General features: G+C 43.1%; 1 protein-coding gene across 1 annotated transcript in view; it reads left to right on the plus strand.

Annotated features, from left to right (window-relative positions):
• The window catches only part of MLXIP (MLX interacting protein), a 94,152-nt gene extending 78,451 nt beyond the window's left edge, over nucleotides 1–15,701 (plus strand). Inside the window, exons 10-17 of the mRNA XM_088449163.1 lie at nucleotides 1,574–1,695; nucleotides 1,991–2,165; nucleotides 4,590–4,702; nucleotides 6,135–6,236; nucleotides 6,563–6,690; nucleotides 6,843–6,966; nucleotides 11,931–12,060; nucleotides 13,092–15,701. Of these exons, the coding sequence (XP_088305289.1) occupies nucleotides 1,574–1,695; nucleotides 1,991–2,165; nucleotides 4,590–4,702; nucleotides 6,135–6,236; nucleotides 6,563–6,690; nucleotides 6,843–6,966; nucleotides 11,931–12,060; nucleotides 13,092–13,213 (1,016 nt within the window). The 3' untranslated portion in view covers nucleotides 13,214–15,701. The remainder of the gene's footprint in view (nucleotides 1–1,573; nucleotides 1,696–1,990; nucleotides 2,166–4,589; nucleotides 4,703–6,134; nucleotides 6,237–6,562; nucleotides 6,691–6,842; nucleotides 6,967–11,930; nucleotides 12,061–13,091) is intronic.
• Nucleotides 15,702–23,525: the final 7,824 nt, after the last annotated feature.

Genomic DNA, 23,525 nt, shown 5'->3' on the forward strand with positions numbered 1-23,525 from the left:
CCTATATGGGAAGCATTGTGTATTCTATCAATTTGTAAAATAAGTAGGTAAATGGTGCTGAAATCATTTTATATGCTACTGTATGCAGCACTGACCTATGAAACCAAGTCTTAGAAATGCTACAGATGTGTCCTTACACATGTTTGCTGCTGTCACGCCAACAAGCCCCTCTCGGCGCGTCAGGTCTCATGAATCTCTGCTAGCGCCGGGCGTTTTTAAAAATGTATTTATTTAGTTTTTTTGCTGAAAATGCGTATAAATAGCGTTGTGTCTAGGACGCACCATGAGACTGCTGATTAATTTGATATGCGTGTATTATTGTATATATGTGTGCGACTGAGTCTGTGAATCTGTATACGAAGTGCTACAATGTAGCGGCCGCAGCTTTTTTCATTTCAAGTTCCGTTGTGCTTCATATACAGACACACAAACATACAAGTGTCACATATCAAATTAATCAGCACAGTCTGCTTGTGCGTCCTAGTCTCATTGCATTGTAACTTCGACACGTTTGTGGCAAAAAAAGATGCCCAATACTAGCAGAGAAGAACAGGACCTTGTAGCTAACTCACACCAGGCAAGTCACAGCGTGGCGTATTTAAGCTTGATGTATGAGGACACCTCTGTACATGTATTGTATTGCTGGGTTCTAGCCATCAGGCATGCCTTGTGTGTTTCTCCACCCAGTGCTGTTAATCGCTGTAGCATTAGGTGATAGACCTCTGGGTAAAATGTCAGTGTTTCTAATGAGGTTGGTATCTGTGACTTAAGTGGTTAGTAATCACGCTAACACCTGCCCAATTACCACATCTGCCATTCATTTTATCCCGATTAGTACAGCAGTTAAATTTATGTAGTAAGTGTGGAATGATCTCTGAGCACCCTGTATAGCTTCTATAAGAAATCTGCTACCATACTTTTTTTTTTTTTTTTTTTTTTTTTTTTTTAAGGCTTTTTAAAGAGTGGATCAAACGCGAAACATTAGGCAGGCATGCATGTATAAATGGAAAGACACCAAACTTAATAAGTCTGATAACCATACCAGCAAAAGAGAAATGGTGCTACTGTGTGCTTGTCTGTTGGGGAGGGACTTGTATGCATGACTTTATCTGTACAGTGCCAGGTAAATTGGTAGCACTATATAGAAAATCATTGTCACGTCAAGCAAGATTGAAGTAAGTGGAAGCAGAGTGACAATCTACAAGGAGTAAAGGGAGAGTCAGACGGAAAAGAATAAGGAATCTGGCAAGGGTAAAGGACCGATCCAAATGGGCTCACATTGAAGTCTAATGTAGAGAGAATAAACAAATAAATAATGGTTGAAAAGGGGAAGTGCAAGGTTCCCATAACTTGGAAAAAGTTATAGATGGATTTTGAAGGACTCTATATGTGCATTCCATACAGCCTTCATGTTTACATTTTTAGGGTGTGTAATTTTATGGGTCTTTTTTGTTTTTGTCACGATGCACCTTGAAATGTAGAGTAATTGCAGCCTATGTTGTTGTTTTTTTATATGTATTTGTTTATATTCTTTAAACATGTTTCTGACAGGGCACCCGATTATCTGTTTCAGCACCCTTTTCAGGTCAGACTCAAGCTGTGATCGTAGCTCCTGCCTCACGTAAGACAAATACTATGCTGGCACCAAGAATTACTCAACCCAACGTTGTCATTGCACCAGCTGGACTTGCAGGAGTAAGAAGCTGATCAAATTTTACTTTTGAATTCAGATGATCCAATTCATTACCTTGTAATTTCTCGATATAAAGCTTTGTAGGTTTCAATACTACAGGTCATGTAGAGTCTCTACAATTTATTTTTATTTTTTTGTAGAACTTGGTAACTATTGCTGTCATCACATCATTGTATGTGTACCTCTCTCAATGTCAACCAATCCAGTTTACATGACCATATATAAAGTATATCCAATCATTGACAGTTGACCGATTTCTGTGCATTCCATTGATTATTAGTTTTCCTTCTCTAACAGACCTCTGGAGAGTTTCATGGCAGTATCCTTGTTGGAACAGCTCAGCAATCTCAGGGCAGCCAGAAGTCCCAGTCTGCTGTGTCGCGAATCTATCCTAACCCAGCAGAAGAGAATTTGGTGAAGAGAGAAATGACCCCCTCACAGAATTGCAGTACTGTGCCTTCTCCTTCATCCTGTGAGCTCAGAGGGAGAATACACCATGCTTTGATGTATTTCATTGCAGCATATTAGTTATTCCTGTGTTTTATGGTTTGTCCATTGTTCACTGGTTTTACTGTTCTTCTACAGCACTTGAGAAATAATTGGCAAATCTATACATTTTTGTATGCAATTCATAATGTGTGCTCTATTGGCTATTGTGGCAAATCCTGAAAACTAGGTGGCACTGCATGATTGTCTAATATAATAGATATTTTTTTATCAAATTCACAAAGATCTGTGTAAGTTCTCAGACCAGCTTTGTTCTGAGTGATTTAGTATGCTGTGGTTTGCATTAAAATACAAAGAGCTCATATTGGCTCAAGATACAGTATCTTCATTTGTCAATTGATCCTGAAATTTTTACATATTGATTTGTGACTCACACTTTGATATTATAATCTAGTGCCAACATATTTCACATTGCTGGGCAATGAAATTTAACCTAAATCCGTATATTGTTTGTTTCGTTTTCCCAATCAACAGCAGTAATGTAGAAGTAAAGGAAAGGCTAACACAATAGACGAGCAGGACATTTTTTATTATACACCCATGAGCCAAAACATTATGACCACTCCCATATGAAGTGAATGCTGTGGACTCTCTCTTACAAACAGCGCAATTCAAGATGAGATCTATATTAGTCCAGAGGTGCCCATACTCTGCCATTACAGACCACGTTTTAAGGATATCCATGATAGAGTACAGGTGACTTAATTAGTACCTCAGTCAATTTGATTTAACCATCTGGACTCAAGCATGGATATCCCTAAAACCTGGACTGTAATGGCAGGGAATTGGGAACCTCTGTATTAAACTGTAAGGTGACATATTAGGTGCTTGTAGTCGATCTGTTGAATATTAGAAGATATTGGCAGGTGTAAAGACATGAGTGACTTTGATCAGTGCCAAATCGTTATGGCCAGACTACTGTGTCCGAGCATATCCGGAACAGCAAAACTTATGGGTGTGCTCAAGGTCAGCCTTGGTGAGATTCTGACGGTAGCATGAGGAGGAAAAAACCCAAAACTGCCAACAGGGTGTTGGACGGTCAAAAATCATCAATGCGAGAGGTCAATGAAGACTGTCCCATCTGGTATGATCCAACAAAAGGGCACAAAATGCAATGATGGTGACAGGATTTATTGTTGCACGATTCACAGTACATCGAACCCTGTTATGTATGGGTCTGTAGGTCAGTTAGAGTGCCCATTCTAACCTACTCCTACAGTGGGCATTTGAAAATCCAGGACCTTGGATCAATGGAAGAAGATTGCCTGATTCGATCAATCTCATCTTTTGTAGACAGTCTGGTAGGTGTGCATTGATTATGTAAGTAGAGATGGCACCAGAATACATTGTGGGAAGAAAACAAGCTGGTGGAGGGAGAGAGATGCTTTGAGAAATGTTCTGCTGATAAACCCTGGGTCTGGTCATTTACATGGATGTGAATTTGATGCATACCACCTACATAAACATCCTTGTACTTACTTTCATGCCAAGAGTATTCTCCAATGGAGATGGCCTCTTTCAGCGATATAATGCACCTGCGATACTGCACAAATTGTTTAAGAATAGTCAGGAACATGATGAGGTCAAGGTGTTCTGGCCTCCAAATTTGCCAGATCTGTGGTATGTGTTAGAACAACAAGTCCGATCAGCAGCGGCACCACCTTGCAATTACATGAAGTCTTGTAGAGTCCATGCCTTGGCGGGTCAGTCCTGTTTTGGAGGCACATGTAGCAGTAACAGCATATAAGGCAGGTCCCCATAATGTTTTTTTGGCTCATTGGTGTATCTGTCATAATGCACTCCATAGCTTGTGGGTGGGTGGGTGGGGGGGGGGATTTCGAATGAATAACACAAACATTGTAAGCCAGGAATTCAGTGACAGATGACAACTGTGGGCATTGCTTTTATTCAGAAGACCTACTCCAGATGACTTCTAATATCTGGAGTAATTTTGCAAAATCAGGCCTGGCCAACCTGTGGCTCTCCAGCTGTTTTGAAACTACAAGTCTCAGCATACTCTCCCACCGAGCAGCTGGTAAAGCTTGCTGGGACTTGTAGTTTCACAACAGCTGGAGAGCCGTAGGTTGGCCAGACCTGCGATAAGTGATGCCTTTATTCTGTATAACATGTTTTCCTAATGAATACTTATGATATCAGAACTGGTTCACATGGGTATTTTTCTTAGATATACATTTATTTTAAAGAGGTACTTGTTCATGTAAATTTTACTTGCGTTTCCAAACTATTTTTGATAACACACTACTTTTTTAAATGTTTTAGTTATCCTAATTTGTTATAATATGTATTCACCTGCACATGATTATATATACACCCCTGAATATATTTCTTGGTGTTTCAACATTGTCATTGTATATATTATGTGTTTAAGGCCGGGATTGCCAGAATTCAAGGCAGGGATCGCCGTGTGCATCTGAACACAGCCTCAGCCCCCCACGTACCTCAGGAAAAACCACAGTGGATACTCATAGTTGTGTTACCAAGGTACAATGTCAGCCTGAGCATTACAAGGAAAGAACAATAACCACTAACTCATATGAATTACTTGTCTCTCAATATTGAATGTTTGTGTTGATTATTCAGTAAACCGTAACAAATACTTCTGTGTATTGCATGCAGCATTCTAATATGTAACCATGATGGGAAATCTTAGCATTGAGATATACATTTACTCCTTAGAGAATCTGAATTGGCATCAATTTAGCGGAGTTGTTCTTGTAGAAAGCTGCTGCCTCAAAATACAAAATACATGGATTAAATTAAACAGTATCAACATATACCAAATTCTTACATAGTACAGCCAATTTCATGTTCTACCAAATTTTTATGTTGCCCAATTTTGGACAATCCACACCTCTTTCATATTCCTATGCCAACTATTTTGCTATATATGGGGGGATCTCTCAAACAAGCGGCGTAGCTACAGTAGGTGCAGACTACGCGGTTACTACGGGGCCCAGGCAGCCTCCGACCCTCCCCTGAGTCACTGGCTGGTTTGTTAGTGAATCATAGCCTCCTTTAACAGCACATTATAACATAAACAAATAGCATTAGGGAGATATATATATATATATATATATATATATGAGATATATTTGTTTTATTTTCGTAAATTAATCTTACTATATGCTAATCAGCGTAATTTAATCCTATATATCAAATAGTGCAAAGGTTAGATCATTTACAATCATGACATATATGCAAATTAGTTGCCATTTTATCCATTATGATTGTAAATGCTCTAATGTTTCCTGATGTTTGCAAATATTCCAAAATACGGAATATTCTGATATCCAAAATACCCCTGGTCCCAAGCATTTTGGATATGGGAGACTCGACTTGTAATTATTTTTTGGGAGGAGGGTCCCATTACTCCAATTCTACCATATAATATTGTTGGCAGGAGTCCTGCACTAACATAGAACTGTGACCATAGCTGATTTATTTTTGTCATTACTTGTCACTTGCAATACATAACAGTGAGGTCCAACACATCAGCTCTAAGGCTTTCAGTGAGCTGCTGTGTCAGATATCTACTGCTTGAGAGCAGGGCAATGATGAAATACATATACAGTATACTCCACAAAGAATACTATGATTGGTGGTCATGGGGAATAAGCTGAGGCTTGGCTGAGGTTTACAATTCATACTGGACTAAGCAAGTGCCCATTCGTGGTATGGGACAGCCATGCCTGAACCATGCTTAATACACTGGATGGTGGTGGTCCAAAGGGAGGAGCACCCATCAAAATACTGTTATTGGTATAGAAACTTAATAATGTGGAATCTGGCACCCTGCTGTAAACTGTATTGTAATAATAATAATTTCTATTGTTTATTCCCTTAACGGAGCAAAAAAGCAATTTGCCCATTGGAGATAAAAGGTGTACATTAACACAATGTCCTTATTTTGCAGAATCAGAGATTGAAGCATATTTCTGCAGAACAGAAGAGGAGGTTTAATATAAAAATTGCCTTCAGCACACTGAACAGTTTTGTATCCTCAAGCACCAAACCGGTAACTAAATCAACTGGTCTCTCCAATATTCTAGAATGTTGTGCTGTATCACTAGATGTTACTAGTGGTAAGGCATACGTGACTAGTGGTAATATTGGTAAGGCATATGTATATTATTCATAGATTGTGTTCTCAATGTGGTGATGATAGTCTCCAACACATTACCTGCGGCCAGGATGTTTGCAGTGTCGCGGTTGTATACTGAACAGCACATGACCTCTACAGTCTGACACACAGGAGTCAGTGCAGCTATCCATTGGATGCAATATACAGTAATGTTCGAGGGATGGTTTAGCAACTTATGTATTTAATGTCTCCTGAATCAGATCAGCCATGCCATCACACTACAGAAGACAGTGGAGCATATTGCGAAACTGCAACAAGAAAGGGCTCATGTATTGGAAGAAATGAAGCGACTCAGGGAAGAGGTGGAAGAGTTGAACATTGCTATCAAGTACGTATTATCCAGGTCTCTCTCCCATAAATGAGGCTACAACTTCTCCAGTAGAGAGAAACGATGAATTATGCCTTGTGTGTAACACCTGATTGTTCAGCCGTTCTGCAGCAGGAAAGCTGGTAATGAAATTAACATGCTGTTATTTTCAGTTCTTGTCAACAGCAACTTCCAGCCACAGGGGTACCAATAACGCCTCAAAGGGTCAGTCACATGCAGGAACTTTTCGACAAGTATGTGAAAACCAGAACAATTCAAAACTGGAGATTCTGGATCGTATCCTTTTTGAATCAAGTAGTTTGATTTTTATAATTTTATTTTGTGATCTGCTTTGTCAAGTACTTCAGCTTCTAAGTACACATTCTAAATAACACTTATATTTCACTTATGCAAAATAAAAGGCTCTCATCCAGTTATTAAATGCTTTACTGCCACCCAAGGAATGATGGCTGACTCCATCAATGCTGCTGTTGATTGATACAGCTGGGAGCACCTGTCTGGAGGTAATCGGGTAATTCAGGTGTGATATGTGGTTTGCAAAATGGTAATTGAATAGCATAACATTCAATCCAATTTTAGTATAGGACAGTGCTTTTTAACAGAGTGGTTGTCAAGTGTGTCGCGGGGTCAGAGCTGCCAATCATATTTACTGTACTACGGACCGGGTAACGCTGAGCTATTCTGGGAGGCTCAGGTGCTCCTGGGCCGTGGTCTATTTAGAGGCGGTGGCGTGACATCACAGGTAACACATGCCCTGTTGCCAGCCCGCTGCTGACAGCTCTGTGTGTACCCCCAGCCAATGAGGCACAGGTAGGGGCAGAAAAATTTTAATTTATTATTTATGTCGGATACACTGATTTGTTGTTGTTGTTTTTGTGTTTTTTTGGGGTGGGGGGAACAAAGTGTTTTTTTTCTTTTGGGGTCAGCCAATGGTTTTTATTTTTTTGTGGGGAGCAATGTGGTTTTTATTTTTTCTGTGTGGCCAGCCAGTGTGATTGTTTTTCCTGTCCGGAGCAATGTGGTTTTTTTTTTTGTTTCTGTGGGGAACAATATATGTGCGTTTTATTCCTGTGGGGGGGCTCAATGTATGTGGGTTTTATTCCTGTGGGGGCTCAATGTATGTCGGTTTTATTCCTGTGGGGGCCTTTGTATGTGGGTTTTCTACTTCAGGGTCCATAGGGTATCCACAGGATACCTTGGGGTATAGGTGATGACATCAGGCATTGGGCACCACAGAGTTAAAGTTTTCAGCCTCCCAGGATGCACTGGGGTCCCTCTCCTATACCCCGCTCACGAGCCTCAGGCACTCAGTTTTCGTCGGTGCCCGGCTTGGAGTCAGATGCACCTGTACAGCGGGGGGTCTGTTAAGGCCCCTGAAGCTGTGGCTGCATATTTGAGTGTACAACATGAACAGTCAGTACTGACATCCATGTTGTCACTCCTCCACCCCGCTGGTACCAGAACGCCCGTACCGATCCGGGGATTCTGGTAGATAACTGGGGTCACAGCTAGCGGTGACCCCAGTTACCTGGACTGTGGCCGGATGTACGGGGAACAAGGTAAGTGGCAGGGAACACAGTCCTAAGTCCTCAGGCAGGGGGCTCCCTGGGGACTGGCTGTAGCGTGGAGCCAGGTGCTAACCTGCGCTTCCACTACCCCCTGAGACAGCGGCCCACGGCGGTGCGGACACGCCCAGCGTCCTGGGGGTTAAATACAGGCCAGGGGAGTGCACCTCCCCCGCTGCACACGGCCTCTCCACAGCGGTCTGAGCCATGTGTGTGTAGCTGCTCCTCCCCCGGACCCGCCTCCTCTCTGCTCCTCGGCGGCCATCTTTTTCAAGTGTGGCAAGCGCTGCTGGATGCTGAAAATGCTGGCATCGTGGTGCATACCTCTCCTCCGGTGCAAGGTCAGAGTATTCGGCGCTGTTTCCTACCAGTCTGTGTAGTTGAGCTCAGCGCTGTAGTGCAGGGTTTATTCTGACTTCATGCTAGCGCTGCTGACTGTACTTTATTTCTGACTATATAGGTAGCCATTTTACCTATCCCTGTTCTTCTCTGATAAAGCCCTTGCGGTGCCGTGTTGCAGGGTGTTTATTACCTCACTATACAAGTATTGTCTGTGAGGTGTGTCACATACAGTTCCGTGTCATTCATCATGTCTGACCGTGAACGTGAATTTCCCCTACATCCAAAATGTACCATATGTCATGTACTGTTGGTGGAGGGTAATGGGCACTCTGAGGGGTTATGTAAGGTGTGTTTTCTACTCCTACGTCCTATTGCTGTCTCTGCGCCTGTGCAGGAATCTCCCTGGGCTTGTTTTGCTAAGGCACTTACAACCCTGGTGGGCCAGCTAGCGACGCCCCCTGCGTTTCCCCAGATGGGGTTTTCACAGCAGTCATTAGTGTCGTCTCCCATACAGGGGTTCCCCAGACAGTTAGTGGTACCTCAGAGTCTCCCTCTGTCGCCCCATCAGGTCACACAAGAGCCTGCGTGGGTTAGTTCCTTGTCCGCTACCGTGCAACACCTGTCGGACGTGTTACAGGGGGAATCATCATTGCGGCCGCATAAGCAACCTTTGCAGTCTCAGACTGATCAGTATGATCAGGACGATGTGTCGTCTGATGACAGTGACATTTTTGACCTTTCTGACCAGGAGCCTTTCCGTACAAAAGATACGGAGTCTAAGTCTAAGGTCTATATACCGGGCCTTATACGTGCACTCCGTACAGTATTGGTTATCGAGGATGACGATCCCCCCCGTGGCCAAATCAAAATATGCCTTCTTTAAGGATATTAAGGGTGATGCCACTGTATTTCCCCTATCTGGTCAGCTAGTGAATCATCTTGAGGAGGCGTGGAAGTATCCAGGTAAGCGTTACCAGCCTCAAAAGCCCTTTTGCGGATAATTATTTCTCAAAGTGGAAAACTCCTCCTCCACAAGTAGATTCTCATGTCACACGTCTAGTGAAGAGTGCTACATTGCCCATGCTCTCCATGTCCTCCTTTAAAGGATCCTATGGATCGCAAGGTTGAAATGTGTCTAAAATCCATTTATTCTCTTGCTGGGGGGCGTCCAGACCTGCTATGGCCGTGTGCTGGGTGGCCAGGGCCATGGAGCGCTGGGCTGATAGCTTGGAGGTGTCTCTGGACACTGACTCGTCACCTGACCAGGTGGAGTTAGTGGGTAATCTCAGAGACTCAGCCGCATACATTAATGAGGCAGCCTTTGATATAGGTCTCCTTGCTTCCAGGATCTCCTAGGCAGCAGTGGCAGGTTGCCGCACCTTGTGGTTGCGTTCTTGGAAAGCGGATGCAGATTCCAAGAAGGGTTTGGAAGGTTTGCCCTTTAATGGACAAGTCCTCTTTGGCCCTGATCTGGACAAAATTGTGGCTACTCTGGTGGCAGCTAAGTCTGCGTGTCTGCCATTGGCTACGGTCCCATCAGGGTCGGGTTCTTTGTCCTTTCGGCCTTATAGAACTCAGGGTAAGTCCAGGGTACAGGCCTTTCCGAGGCGGGCAGGTGCCAAGAAACCTACGAAGCCGAAGAAGCAGGCCTGGAGTACCAGACGTCTTGCTCCCAAGTCTGACGACAAGCCTTCAGCCTGACTGTGGGAGGCCGACTTCTTCAACTTGCCCAGTGTTGGTGTCTGACCACCTCAGACACTTTGTAAAAGAAGTAGTTTCTCAGGGGTACGCCCTCTCCTTCCGGTGGAGGCCACCTAGCTGGTTTTTCACCACGGGTCTTCAGTCCAATCAGGACAAGACCCTGGAGTTCAAAAAGGTATTTATTCCTGTGGAGGCCAATGCAGTGTGTTTTATTCCTGTGGAGGCCAATGCAGCGTGTTTATTCCTGTGGAGGCCAATGTAGGGTGTGTTCTTGTGGAGGCCAATGTGTGTGTTGGTTTTTGTTTTGTTTTTTATGTTGGAGCTATTATGTATGTTTTTTCATAGGTTGCGCACGCCACATCGCCGTATGGTGTGCCTTGGTGATTTAAAAATCTTGCGTAGTGTGCCCCAAGTTGGAAAACACTGGTATAGGACACACACGTATAACACACGTTGTAGTATACCCCCGGTTGAATTGAATGTTTCACTGAATTTCTAAGTGAAACAAAGTGTCCACAATCTCTGCAGGGTATAGACCTAAACATGGTATATTTTTGCACGTTTTTATGAGCAATTGCTGTCTGATAAATTTAACAGCTTGAAAATAAAAAAAAAATAAAAAACCCTGAAAGTGACATCCAAAAGCTGGGCACTGCATTAGTCAGTACTTAGTAAGGCCTCACAGCGTAAACGTTTCTTATAGCCGGTTCTACTTTTCCTTGCACTGTATTGTTGCTGAATGATTCCACTCCATGCTTAACAGTGCTCAAGATGCTCTTTTTAAATGATTCCTCATTTATCTTGATTTAGTAACTTCAGCAAATATTAATTATGTAGAATATGTATTGTTAGTTAGTTCCCTGTGTTAACTTCCCATTGATGCATGCAATTTGACCAGGGGGGTGCTTATACTTTTGTGTACAACTGTGTCTTCATACACACAGCCCTGTTGCATATAACGCAGAGGGCCTGATTCAGCAAGGAATGCTCGGATGCAGACGCACGCACCTGTCCGCTGCGAGAATATGCTAATCAATGCACACGCACAGAGACTGCAGACGCCCTGCCCCATATTAAGCCGCCCATCTCCCTTTACTCACAGCCTGATCAGCACGCAAGATAGCCTAAACATCGAGAACCATCGGACCCGTAGCATAATAGTGGTTGACCTGACCTGCCGCAGGATTTTGGCAGCTTCCTGTGTACAGCTTACGGTATGGCTGCGTATGCCGCCTCAGTGCTTTAATTATGTATGCCCCTATAACGGCTTTGTAACACCTGCATTCGCCTGACCACCACCCACAAATGGCACTACCTGTCAATCAATATCGGATTGGTCTGCGTACACGCTGAATGCAGTCTGCGTACCATAACTTGATCGCACTGACTAGTTGGCGCATGAGCAGTGCGATGCATGCGCAGTGCAAAAACATCGGCCAAGTGCATGCGTTCTCTCCTTTGCTGAGTCAGCCCAGAATTCAATCATTCTCTTTGCTCTCTGGTACAAGTACAATATTTCTCCCAGTACCAAAATAAGTTGTATTCAATCTCCAAGTGACTTGTTCAACTTTTTTTTTTTTTTTCCCCTTTTTTTTTTTTCTTTTAATTCCTTAACTTAATTTGTAAACTCAGTTCAGCATCATCATTAAACCATTGTTTGACTCTTTCAATGACATGGTATCAACAAGCAGCATCGATGAGTTATACAGAACCACTCTAGAATGGCTAGATCAGCACTGCTCTCTCCCCACTCTGAGGCCTAGTAAGTACTTACACAGACACACGCGTACACACACAAGCCAATATTTCTGCACATGTACAAATGAGATATACACTTGTATTAGTTGCTTTACTGTTTCTATAGGGGGTAATTCAGTTAGATGCAATAAGCCACTTTTTCGTGAAAAAGTCTTATCGTATCAATTTGTACTTGGCCTATCCTATTAGCTGCGACCTTTTTGTGGGTGCCAATTTTCCATACCATTTGCGGCAAAGTTTTCACCACCTCCTGAGTAGGTGAAGGTTGTGCAAAACCCCTATTTTTTACTAAAAATGTTCAGAACCACTAGGATACCCTCCTTACTGACTAATTAGGCAACAATAATTTTTTAAATAGCTTAATTTGCACAGTAATGTAATTATTGGGGTGAAATTGTGAAAAGTGAAGGAAAATGGGTTAATTGACATGGGACAGGTATATGGGGGTGCCGTATGAATGGGACAGGTGTTTTTAAGATTGCAGGTGGGTGTTTTAGGTGTATTTTGAAGGTTTTTTTTTTTAAAGTGTCTTTAAATGAGACAAATATATACTTATAGGCACTTTTATGCACCCCCAATTTAAATAGAACATTTATTTTGCAATAAAACACTTGCTATCTATCATTATTAGACAGTTCTAGAAAAATGCAAACAGCCAATTGACACAATTTAAAGACCCCCAAATACTGTTATTAGGGCCACTAATACACTTCTATTTTGTTATCCTATATCACTTTGCGTTTGTTGGGTTACAGGCAGACTTCCCCATTATCAGTAATACTTATCGCCGGTAAAAGCAGGAAGAATTTTCAGGCGATTGTCGCTACATGACTTTTGTGATTGAATTGTGTGAAAAACAGGTGCGCACATAGACGCGATAAGCATAATTCACACGCGAAGGGTGTCAAAACTTAGCGCATGAAAAGTTACTGCATGATCACTGCTAATTGCATTCCCCCCATAGTTTGCATTTTATACAAACTGCTCGTATTGCTGACACATTCATTTCATTTATCCAAACCATTTTCCCCTTAGTGGTGCTGAGCACACTCCGCTATCTGAGCACGACAACATCCATCTTGTCTGATCCATCAAGCCTGCCAGAGCAAGCCAGACGGGCTGTCAATAAGAACAGTAAGAGTGGTGGAGGAACATAAATGATGAACTTGTCCATGAGTGGAAAGCTTGTGCTGTTACCTTGCATTGCTCTGTGAGCCATGATTCTACACTCCACCTGAGTTTCTGTGCTGAAGCAATCCATGACTGGCCATCACTTGCGTCCATGGCTATCAGGGAATCTCCATCTTGGCGAATGTCCAGGGTGTCGCTACAGTGAAGAGCAGAAATTACCGGAGATTTTCTGCACTGTTCATTTCAACAACAAAAAAGCTATAGCTGGTTCCAGACCTAAAGAAATGAAGAGTCAAAGGGAAATACATTTCTGTGATGTAATCTATTATTATTTGTTGGCAGCAAATGCAGCCTCTTTATTTTAAGTGTTTTTACCCAACTTCTGTAGGCATTTTATGAGCCTTGTAGCAACCATATAAAGGCATTTTAAACCCATAGATGAAAATTGCTCTGTATAATGATAATCAATTCACCCTTTAATTTATTTAACAGACCCAATGCTACATTGATGTATCATCCCAGGGGTTACGTTGTTGCCATTTGTAACTGCTTCATTTATATAAGCTCCTGTACAATGGCAGGAAGTAGCACTGTACAATGGCAGGAAGTAGCACTGTACAATGGCAGGAAGTAGCACTGTACAATGGCAGGAAGTAGCACTGCAGGTTGTGATGTTGCTATCCCCACGTTTTTCTGCTGGCACTAACAAAGTGTGTGTATCTAGATCTGTGTATGTATGTATGAATATATATATATATATATATATATATATATATATATATATATGTGTGTGTGTGTATGTATATGGGGATATATATCAATGTTTTGTTACACAGAACCTTCTTATTGACTGTTGCAAAGCTAAGTTGGAATAGTAATGGACTTTTTGTGCTGCCATACTTCTCAAGTAAAAAGTGCCATTGCTTTTATTGTTAAAATGGTCTAAAAATAAAATGCATCACATGGATAACTTGTTTCTTTTTAGCTATTAACCCTATTTAATTTGTATATTGGCAAATATGCCTCTGCTAAACAGGCCGATGGGGGGCAGAGCTTGGATTCCAGTACATCTGGCTTTTAGATCCAATTAAACTATCCTACTACACTGGTCTTTTACATGGTTCATTTTGAATCTACAATTGAAATGCTAGTTCCATACAATGATCTGTTTTGTAAAAAGATACTGATGTACACAGCAAGCTGGTGTACAAACAGCCTGTCTTAATACCGACAAAATTGTTTTTACTACAGGTCCTGAAAACCTTTAAATTCAGAAGCACATCGCAGAATGTTTGCTTTGTCTCACAATAACTTGTATTTTACTTAAATTTGCCCTGTAATCTGTCTATTTGTTCTGTAAGCATGTATTGCTTACTGCCAGGCACAATGTAAAAATAGTAACTTGTAATATAAAGCTGTGTTAGTCCACGGTGCTCAGGCTCTTTGAAATGTTATGTCCATGTCCCCTTCGAGCTTTGCATGAGTTATAAACAGGGATTTAGTGTTCGAAAACGATAAGTGTTCGAAGAGACAATAAATTGGTCAATACATGTATTTGTCTATGTATGTGTATATAAAATTGTGTGTGTATATATGCGTATGTATGTATGTATGTATATATATATATATGTGTGTGTATGTGTGTATATATATATATATATATATATATATATATATATATATATATATATATATATATATATACATATATACATATATACATACACACACGCATTCATTTAATAGTAGAAAAAGTGTGTTTTTTTTTTTTTTTTCTTTCTACATTCAGTATTTTAAGAGACCGGGTAATGGTGGCATGGGTGCTAATTTCTGGAAAGGCAATAAATCTGTTCCAGGGTATCCTTTCTATTTTATTTTTTAATCAATACAAACTTTGTAGACAAAATTGATATAGGTGATTAAAATAGTTTATACCTGCCCAACCAGTTGTTAAATACTTCAAAACATTGCAGATATGTTTAAATTCATTGAAAATTGGCACTAAAATGGGATTTTAAAAAGGGGAAATGGGTTCAGTTTATTAATCAAAGTTTTAGATCCTTTTAATAAGTATTGATAGAGCCCCCCCCCCCCCTTATTGGTTCAAGAAGTTTATTCTGATTCTATGATTGTTTCTCATTCCCCAAGAGTGCCCATTTGTGTTTTTGCCACCTCCTTATCAAATGGTTTTGCAGTGCTTCTCAATGACTGCAGCAAAATACACTTGGGCTTATTTATTACACGGCAGTTTTACATGACTGTATATTGCCTTTAATAAACAAATTGCCACCTTAAATCCTACCACAAAATCGACAGAAATTGTTGGTTTGTATAGCCGACGTTTAGTACATTTCCCCCATATTATCTATGCAAATTGCGTTATCGCCCAACAGCAGTAATTCTTTGGTTTTATATAATATAATAATTCGATTTGCTGATGGCCTTTATTGTCTGTGCATGGGTTTAATGTTTACCAGCAAAAAATAAAGCAATAAATATTTGACATCCTCTAAATGCTGTTCTGTGGTCAATTTGCTTCCAAGGCTATTGCTGCCAGCATGATCTATTGAAGGTTTTGTGTGTGGCCAGATAAGATGTATCAAATTGGATAAGTAATACCACTTTTCCATCAAAATCCCAGGACCAACAGGGGTTTCAAGCTGTCAAAGCGGCTTGAACCCCATTTACACCACAGGCTCGACCCGGGATATTGCTGGGGCTTACCTCTGCCGGGAATGTGGCTCTCCCTTTGTTGTGAACGGGTCCCAGGTCGGATGACCCAAGATGCTCGTTTCCACTGAGCCTTACCCAGATCTTTCCCTTGTAAAACCCTACTCGAGACCCTAGAAGGAATGCTGGATCAGTCTACCGTGGATTTTTTTCTAAGAGCAGCGACTTAGGTTGACACGGCAATGACCTGGATTTTAGTGGCAGTGGAATTATTCAATTGGATTTATTTATTGTGCTGTAAACTACATGCACTTTTTCCTTTTTTTGTTTTAATATTTTTATTAAAACAACATGCGTTCAAACTAGGGGTGTGCACCGGACACTTTTCGTGTTTTGTGTTTTGGTTTTGGATCTGGATCTTTCTTCGTGTTTTGGATCTGGATTGGTTTTGCCAAAACCACCCTTCCGTGTTTTGGGTTCTGGGTTTTGTGTTTTGGATCTGGATTTTTTCTTAAAAAATAAAAAAAAACGCTAAAATCACATAAATGGGCCTTTTTTTGTTCCTACGCTATTAATAACCCCAATAACATTAATTTCCACTCATTTCCACTCTATTCTGAACACCTCACACCTCACAATATTGTTTTTAGGCCAAAAGGTTGTACCGAGGAAGCTGGATGACTATGCTAAGCGACACAAGGGGGTGGCACAAACACGTGGCCCATCTAGGAGTGGCACTGCAGTGGCAGACAGGAAGCCAATCAGCGTTATGGTGCCCATTTGCATGTAGCACGAACCCGGGAGATCCGTGCTACATGCATCTGTGTGATTGGCACAGAGCAATGACAGGTCCGTGAGACCCGTCTGTGCTGCTGTGGTAAAAAAAAAAAAAAAAAACCTGTGTAAAAAAAGAAAAAAATGGCGTGCACCCCCCCAAAAAAGAGCAACCAGCCCCGGGCATTAGTAACCCAGTGCTGGGTGTGCTTAAATACAGGGGACAAACGACGTAGGGGTCCCCTGTACTTAAGCACAACCAGCACCGGGCTAGTCAGAACCAGCGCTGGTTGCCAAAATACGGGGGACAAACGACGTAGGGGTCCCCTGTATTCTGCGCAACCAGCTCTGGGCTCTGATCCGGTCCTGGTTCTGGAAATATAGGGGACAAAAAATGAGTAGGGTTCCCCTGTATGTTCCAGAACCAGCACTGGACTTTTTCTAGCGGGGGGCTGATGCCACAGCCAGGGGAGCCCTTTCACCGGGCCCCCCAGCCGCAGCATCAACCCTGACCGCTAGTCAGCCCAGGCCGGGGATCCCTGGAGAGCTGGGGACCCCCCCAATAAAGGGGTCACCCTCTCCAGGGCACCCCAGGCCCAGGCTGATAGCCCGGGGCTATCCCCGCCACCCCTGGTGGTGGTGGGTGGCGGGTTGATTGTGTGGTGTGGTGTAAATAAAGAATATCAAACATTGTCTTTACAAGTAGAACTGCAAGTCCCAGCTAGCCTGCCCCGCATGCTGGTACTTGGAGAACCACAAGTACCAGCATGCAGGGCATTAAGGGCCCACTAGTACCTGTAGTTCACCTGTAAAAAAAATGTTTAAAAAAACACAGGACACACACACCGTGACAGTATAAGTTTATTAAACATACATACATACACACACACACACACACACACACACACACACATGTACACATACTCACCTATGTAACCTGTAGCATCGGTCCACTTGTCCGGTAAAGTATCCCTAGGGGACCTGTGAAAAAAAACATACTCACCATCTCCTATGCGAGGTTCTGTCCTCTTCGTTCCAAAGTAGGCATCCCCGGACTTGGCAAAAAAAAAAACGAAAACGCGATCCACGAACTTAGTACCGTTCTATAGAACGGTACTTCCCGAATGAGAGCTTAGCGGCGGGGTATCACCATGGAAACCCCGCTGCTAAGCGTTCATTGGCTGAGAGAGGTCATCTCCCGTCTCTCAGCCAATGAACGGCTCCCTCCATTGTAGTCAATGGTGGAACCGCAGGGTAAACTTTAATAACCTTGCGGCTCCCAGCATTGACTACAATGGAGGGAGCCGTTCATTGGCTGAGAGAGACGGGAGATGGCCTCTCTCAGCCAATGAACGCTTAGCAGCGGGGTTTCCATGGTGATACCCCGCCGCTAAGCTCTCATTCGGGAAGTACCGTTCTATAGAACGGTACTAAGTTCGTGGATCGCGTTTTCGTTTTTTTTTTTTTGCCAAGTCCGGGGATGCCTACTTTGGAACGAAGAGGACAGAACCTCGCATAGGAGATGGTGAGTATGTTTTTTTTCACAGGTCCCCTATGGATACTTTACCGGACAAGTGGACCGATGCTACAGGGTTACATAGGTGAGTATGTGTACATGTGTGTGTGTGTGTGTATGTATGTTTAATAAACTTATACTGTCACGGTGTGTGTGTCCTGTGTTTTTTTTAAACATTTTTTTACAGGTGAACTACAGGTACTAGTGGGCCCTTAATGCCCTGCATGCTGGTACTTGTGGTTCTCCAAGTACCAGCATGCGGGGCAGGCTTGCTGGGACTTGCAGTTCTACTTGTAAAGACAATGTTTGATATTCTTTATTTACACCACACCACACAATCAACCCGCCACCCACCGCCACCAGGGGTGGCGGGGATAGCCCCGGGCTATCAGCATGGGCCTGGGGAGCCCTGGAGAGGGTGACCCCTTTATTGGGGGGGTCTCCAGGGATCCCCGGCCTGGGCTGACTAGCGGTCAGGGCTGATGCTGCGGCTGGGGGGCCCGGTGAAAGGGCTCCCCTGGCTGTGGCATCAGCCCCCCGCTAGAAAAAGTCCAGTGCTGGTTCTGGAACATACAGGGGAACCCTACTCATTTTTTTCCCCTGTATTTCCAGAACCAGGACCGGATCAGAGCCCAGAGCTGGTTGCGCAGAATACGGGGGACCCCTACGTCGTTTGTCCCCCGTATTTTGGCAACCAGCTCTGGTTCTGACTAGCCCAGTGCCGGTTGTGTTTAAGTACAGGGGACCCCTATGTCGTTTGTCCCCTGTATTTAAGCACACCCAGCACTGGGTCACTAATGCCCGGGGCTGGTTGCTCTTTTTTTGGGGGGGGGCACGCCATTTTTTTCTCTTTTTACACAGGTTTTTTTTTTTTTTTTTTTTTACCACAGCAGCACAGACGGGTCTCACGGACCCGTTAGTGCTCTGTGTCAATGACACAGATGCAAGTAGCACGGATCTCCTGGTCCGTGCGTGCATCTGTGTCATTAAAATACACAGCAGCACAGACGGGTCTCACTGACCCATCTGTGCTCTGTGTCACTGTCAATCACACAGATGCATGTAGCACGGATCTCACGAGTCCGTGCTACATGCAAATGAGCACCATAATGCTGATTGGCTGAGAGCCGTGACAGACGGCTCTGTCAGCCAATCAGCACTTTGCCCATTAAAGGCAAAGGCATTTTTTTTAAAATGGCCGCTCGAGGCAAAACCTCGAGATCCGACAGCAGATCTCGAGGTTTTGCCTCGGGAGAGGGATTCGGGGCAGACAGGGAGATCCGAGCTTTGGCTTGGATCGCCCCGGATCCCCGAAGTTCGGGTGGGTTCGGTTCTCAGGGAACCGAACCCGCTCATCCCTAGTTCAAACACAATATTTGGAACACAATAGTGTATCACATTTTGAGAAAAATAGAACATCTCCATTATTGTCTTATCAGGGCCGGTTCTACCCATACGCATGGTACGCAGCTGAGTAGGGCGCCACATAGTGGAGGGCACCTCAGCTGCGACCATGCGGGCCCATGGCCAGACTGTGCCTCTGTGACACAGCTGCACCACGCGTATAGCGCTGACCGGACGGAGTTCAGTCAGCACTACACAGTGACAAACAAACAACCGCCGGCAGCTGTGTGATTGTTTTTATTAGCAGCCAATGAGAGTCTATCAGACTCTCATTGGCTGTGCCCACTGCAGGAGCCAGACTAGAGCTCACTCCCGCAATGGGTAACTGCATGGGGGGGAACCTCCACTGGGGACACAACAAGGGGGGGACTACTACTAGGGGCACTACAAGGGGGGTACTACTACTGGGGGCACTGCATAGGGGGATCACTACTGGGGGCACTACTGGAGTCCTGCATAAGGGGGACCTCTCCTGGGGCATAGGGGGGACCACTACAGTGGGCACTGTATAGGAGGACTACTACTGGGGGCACTATATAAGGGGCATTATTGGGGGGGGACCACTCCTGGGGCGCACAAGGGTGTACTGCAAAGGGGGGGGACAACTACTAGGGCCACTGCATAGGGGGGATCACTACTGGGGGCAATGTATAAGGGGCACTACTTGGGGCCTGCATAAGAGGGACCACTACTGGGGGGCATTGCATTCTGGGGGTACTGTATAAAGGGCACTACTGTGGGGACTGCATTAAGGTGTATATGGGATAGAAAGGACTGTTCCCAGAGTGATGAGAAAGGGGTGTGTGTCATGGCTATGGCTCTTTCCATGAGACCATGGCCCCTTAATTTGTTTGGGCACGCCTAACAATATGCCTGGGGGTGCCAAAAAATATACTCGCTTACCAAAAAATTTGGGCTAGGGCCGGCCCTGGGTCTTATACAAATAGATCAGCATCAAATAAATTATACATATACAATTAAATACATAGAATAAGATTCTCACAATAGCTTGTAATATCATGGGACACAATGATAATGAAACAATATTAAACATATCAAATCAAACGTGCTCCCCCCCTTCCCCCTTGGCAACCCACAGAGACAGGGGGATCACCCTCCACCATACGCATAAGATACCATATGAGGTATTACACATACAATTGTGAATCTGTGATTGTATGGCAGATGACAGAGTTGCTAAGAAGCTCTCCCACATTTAAAATAACCTCTCAGTTTTGGCTTCCTTTTCTAGTGTAACCGCCACCCACTCCATGCGTAAAAGATATAAGATCTTTTTTTTTTTTTTTTAAAGAGACATAGGGCCGTATTCAATTAGTTTTGCATTCACAAAACGTTTCCGCCTGCCCAACCTTTCACCTACATTGCGTGTTTTGGATGCGAAAACTTATCGTGCGCATCACCACTTTCCACCGTATTCAATTCCTAAACAGGCGAAAAAGACAAGCGGCGAATGCAGAACAGGCGGAAAGTGCTGTCAGACTTGGGGAATCAGCCTTACCCTCCAAAAAAGATGCACTAACATTGGGGATCAATGTAGAAGTGTTCCAATAGCCCTTCTAAAACTTTTTGGGGGTACTGAAGTTGTTTAAAATCCTTGATATTAGCGTCCTTGCAAAAGTGGTGAAGAATGGCATTAAACCGTATTTTTTGGTGAAAATAAGTCATGTCAAATTTGGAGTACTTAAAAATGGGTACTAGCATATTTTAATGTCTCAAGTGAAGTTTTTGAAAAGTAAAATTCCTCCGTCATACAAGCACCTGCAATCCCAAAAACACTTGGCCCCTCCTTAGAGCACCCCCAGAAGCTTATTTTGCTAGTTTTTGAAGTTATCCCCCCACTGTTGTAATTTTCGCCCCAAATTTCAAAGGCATTTTTTGGGGTGTCCCTGGAATTTTTAAAATTCTTTATTTGGGTGAATTATCCATTGGGGGGGGGGGGGGGGGGTTATCAAGGGTTTTGGGTGGTTTCACAACAACTGCACCCCAAAATATAATTTTATATATATATATAGTATCGCCTATTTCAGTGCCTTGACTTTTCGCATAGGCGAAAACGGAATGGAATTAAATAAAGAGAAAAAAAACAGGAAAATTTTCGCAAAAAAACACGCGAAAACTGCTTTTCGCTCCGGACTGAATACGGCCCATAGTTGGAGGCTCGGGATATATCAATACTTGTAAAATCGATTTGCGAGCAGCTGCGCTAACTGCCACCAACAATCGTCTGCTTCCTCTTGAGTACTTGGGAGAATATCAAACAATGCCCATTCTGGAGTCAGGGGCAGATAATTTACTAAATGTTCTTGGGCATAATTGCGGATTTGTAACCCAAATCTGCGATTTTATGGACAGGACCACAGACGATGGAGCAGATCAGCCTCAGGCAGACCACACTTGAAGCAGTTATGATTGGCCGAAAGCCCAATAAGAAATCTATGTAGTGACAAATATTCTCTATGTAATGTCTTAAGAAACATTTCTGTGTACATAGAAGATGAAAGCAACTGACAGGATCTAGTGTCTGCAAACCCAGAAGTTGTGAGATCCAGGTGGCAAGACCCCCTCCCCCCCACAGGACATGGAGTGATCAAGAAGGACCTGTAGATGCTTATAGGCCATGGAAATCACCCCCCAATTTGCTTGCTGCCTCTGAAGCAGAGTATACACTGGGTTCTTTCAATCAGCTGGAGAAAAATGCAGAATAATCAAGCTTACATAATGTTGGGTCAAAACAAATGCTACAGGATACGCCACTCCTGGAACGTGAGAGGCCTCCTATCAGTTACATTAACCAGACAGCCAACAGTGGTTACCTCCACAAATTAAAAGGATATACAGCCTGGCCTTCCTGGAAGTCCGGGTTCAACATAAAAGGAAGGTTATAAAGATTTATGTGAATTTAAATTATGTCTCTGACGTAGTGTGCGCCATAGTTTCCTGGCAGGCCAAAGCCGTGGATTCTCTCTAATATGATTCAGGACTTCCTGGTCATGAAGATGCAGAAAGGAGACCAGGTCTCCCTCTGTCAAAAACTCTCTCTCCAAGGATATATTAGTGTAATTTTCCTGAATATGCAACCAATCTTTAAGGTAACGTAAGGTGGCAGCCTGAGAATACCATTGTACATTTGGGGAATTAATACCACCATTCGCCTTAGATTGTTTTAATTTAAATAGGCTAATATGTGGTCGTTTCCCGGGGCATGGTCTGAGACCAATATATTATGAATATCTGCCTTTTGGACCTGGGCAACCAACGAATCATTGATTAAAATAGGATCTATATGTGAGCAGGAATGATGTACTCCAGAAAAAAAAGCAAGTCATCTGTGGGGTTCAAAAGACGCCAAACATCTGTGAGCTGGAGAGTGGATTTAAGAGACTTAACTTGTCTCCAAGAAGTATTAGGGGATCAGGGGGTGGCTGCCTATCAAGAAAAGGGTCATCGACAAGTCATTGTACAGGAGTCTCATCCACAAGTGCAGAGAGATTAAGATAAAATTCACTTAACGCGTTTTGCTGGAGCATACTCCTCCAGCTTCTTCAGAAGCATGTGTCAAAGTCCCAGAGAGATCCCTTCTTATACACCTTCATTGGGGAATCGCAATCTGCGTTTCAATCGTTAATACTAATACTTAGAATATACATTAAAAGAACATCCGTTTCTCACTCTAATAATATTAAGAACAATAAATAGCAAGAAGGCAATCCTATTTAATTAATTTTACCCAGAAAGAAAACTTTGACATACCTGATCACTCTAATTGTATAGCAGTTGAATACAAGATCATAAACCTCTAGTCCAGTCACATGGTCGTGGGTAACCAATCCCAGTTCAGCTTCGATTTTGTTTATATGGTTACTAAGTAATCGCCGATAAGAAAGTAGCATGTCACCAAGTTATCTCAATCACGTGACCTATTGTTAAGCCACATGGTCTATTCTAACCAATTA

Source organism: Taudactylus pleione, unplaced genomic scaffold (genome assembly GCF_031769625.1).
Source record: "Taudactylus pleione unplaced genomic scaffold, aTauple2 ptg000479l, whole genome shotgun sequence".
Taxonomy (NCBI): domain Eukaryota; kingdom Metazoa; phylum Chordata; class Amphibia; order Anura; family Myobatrachidae; genus Taudactylus; species Taudactylus pleione.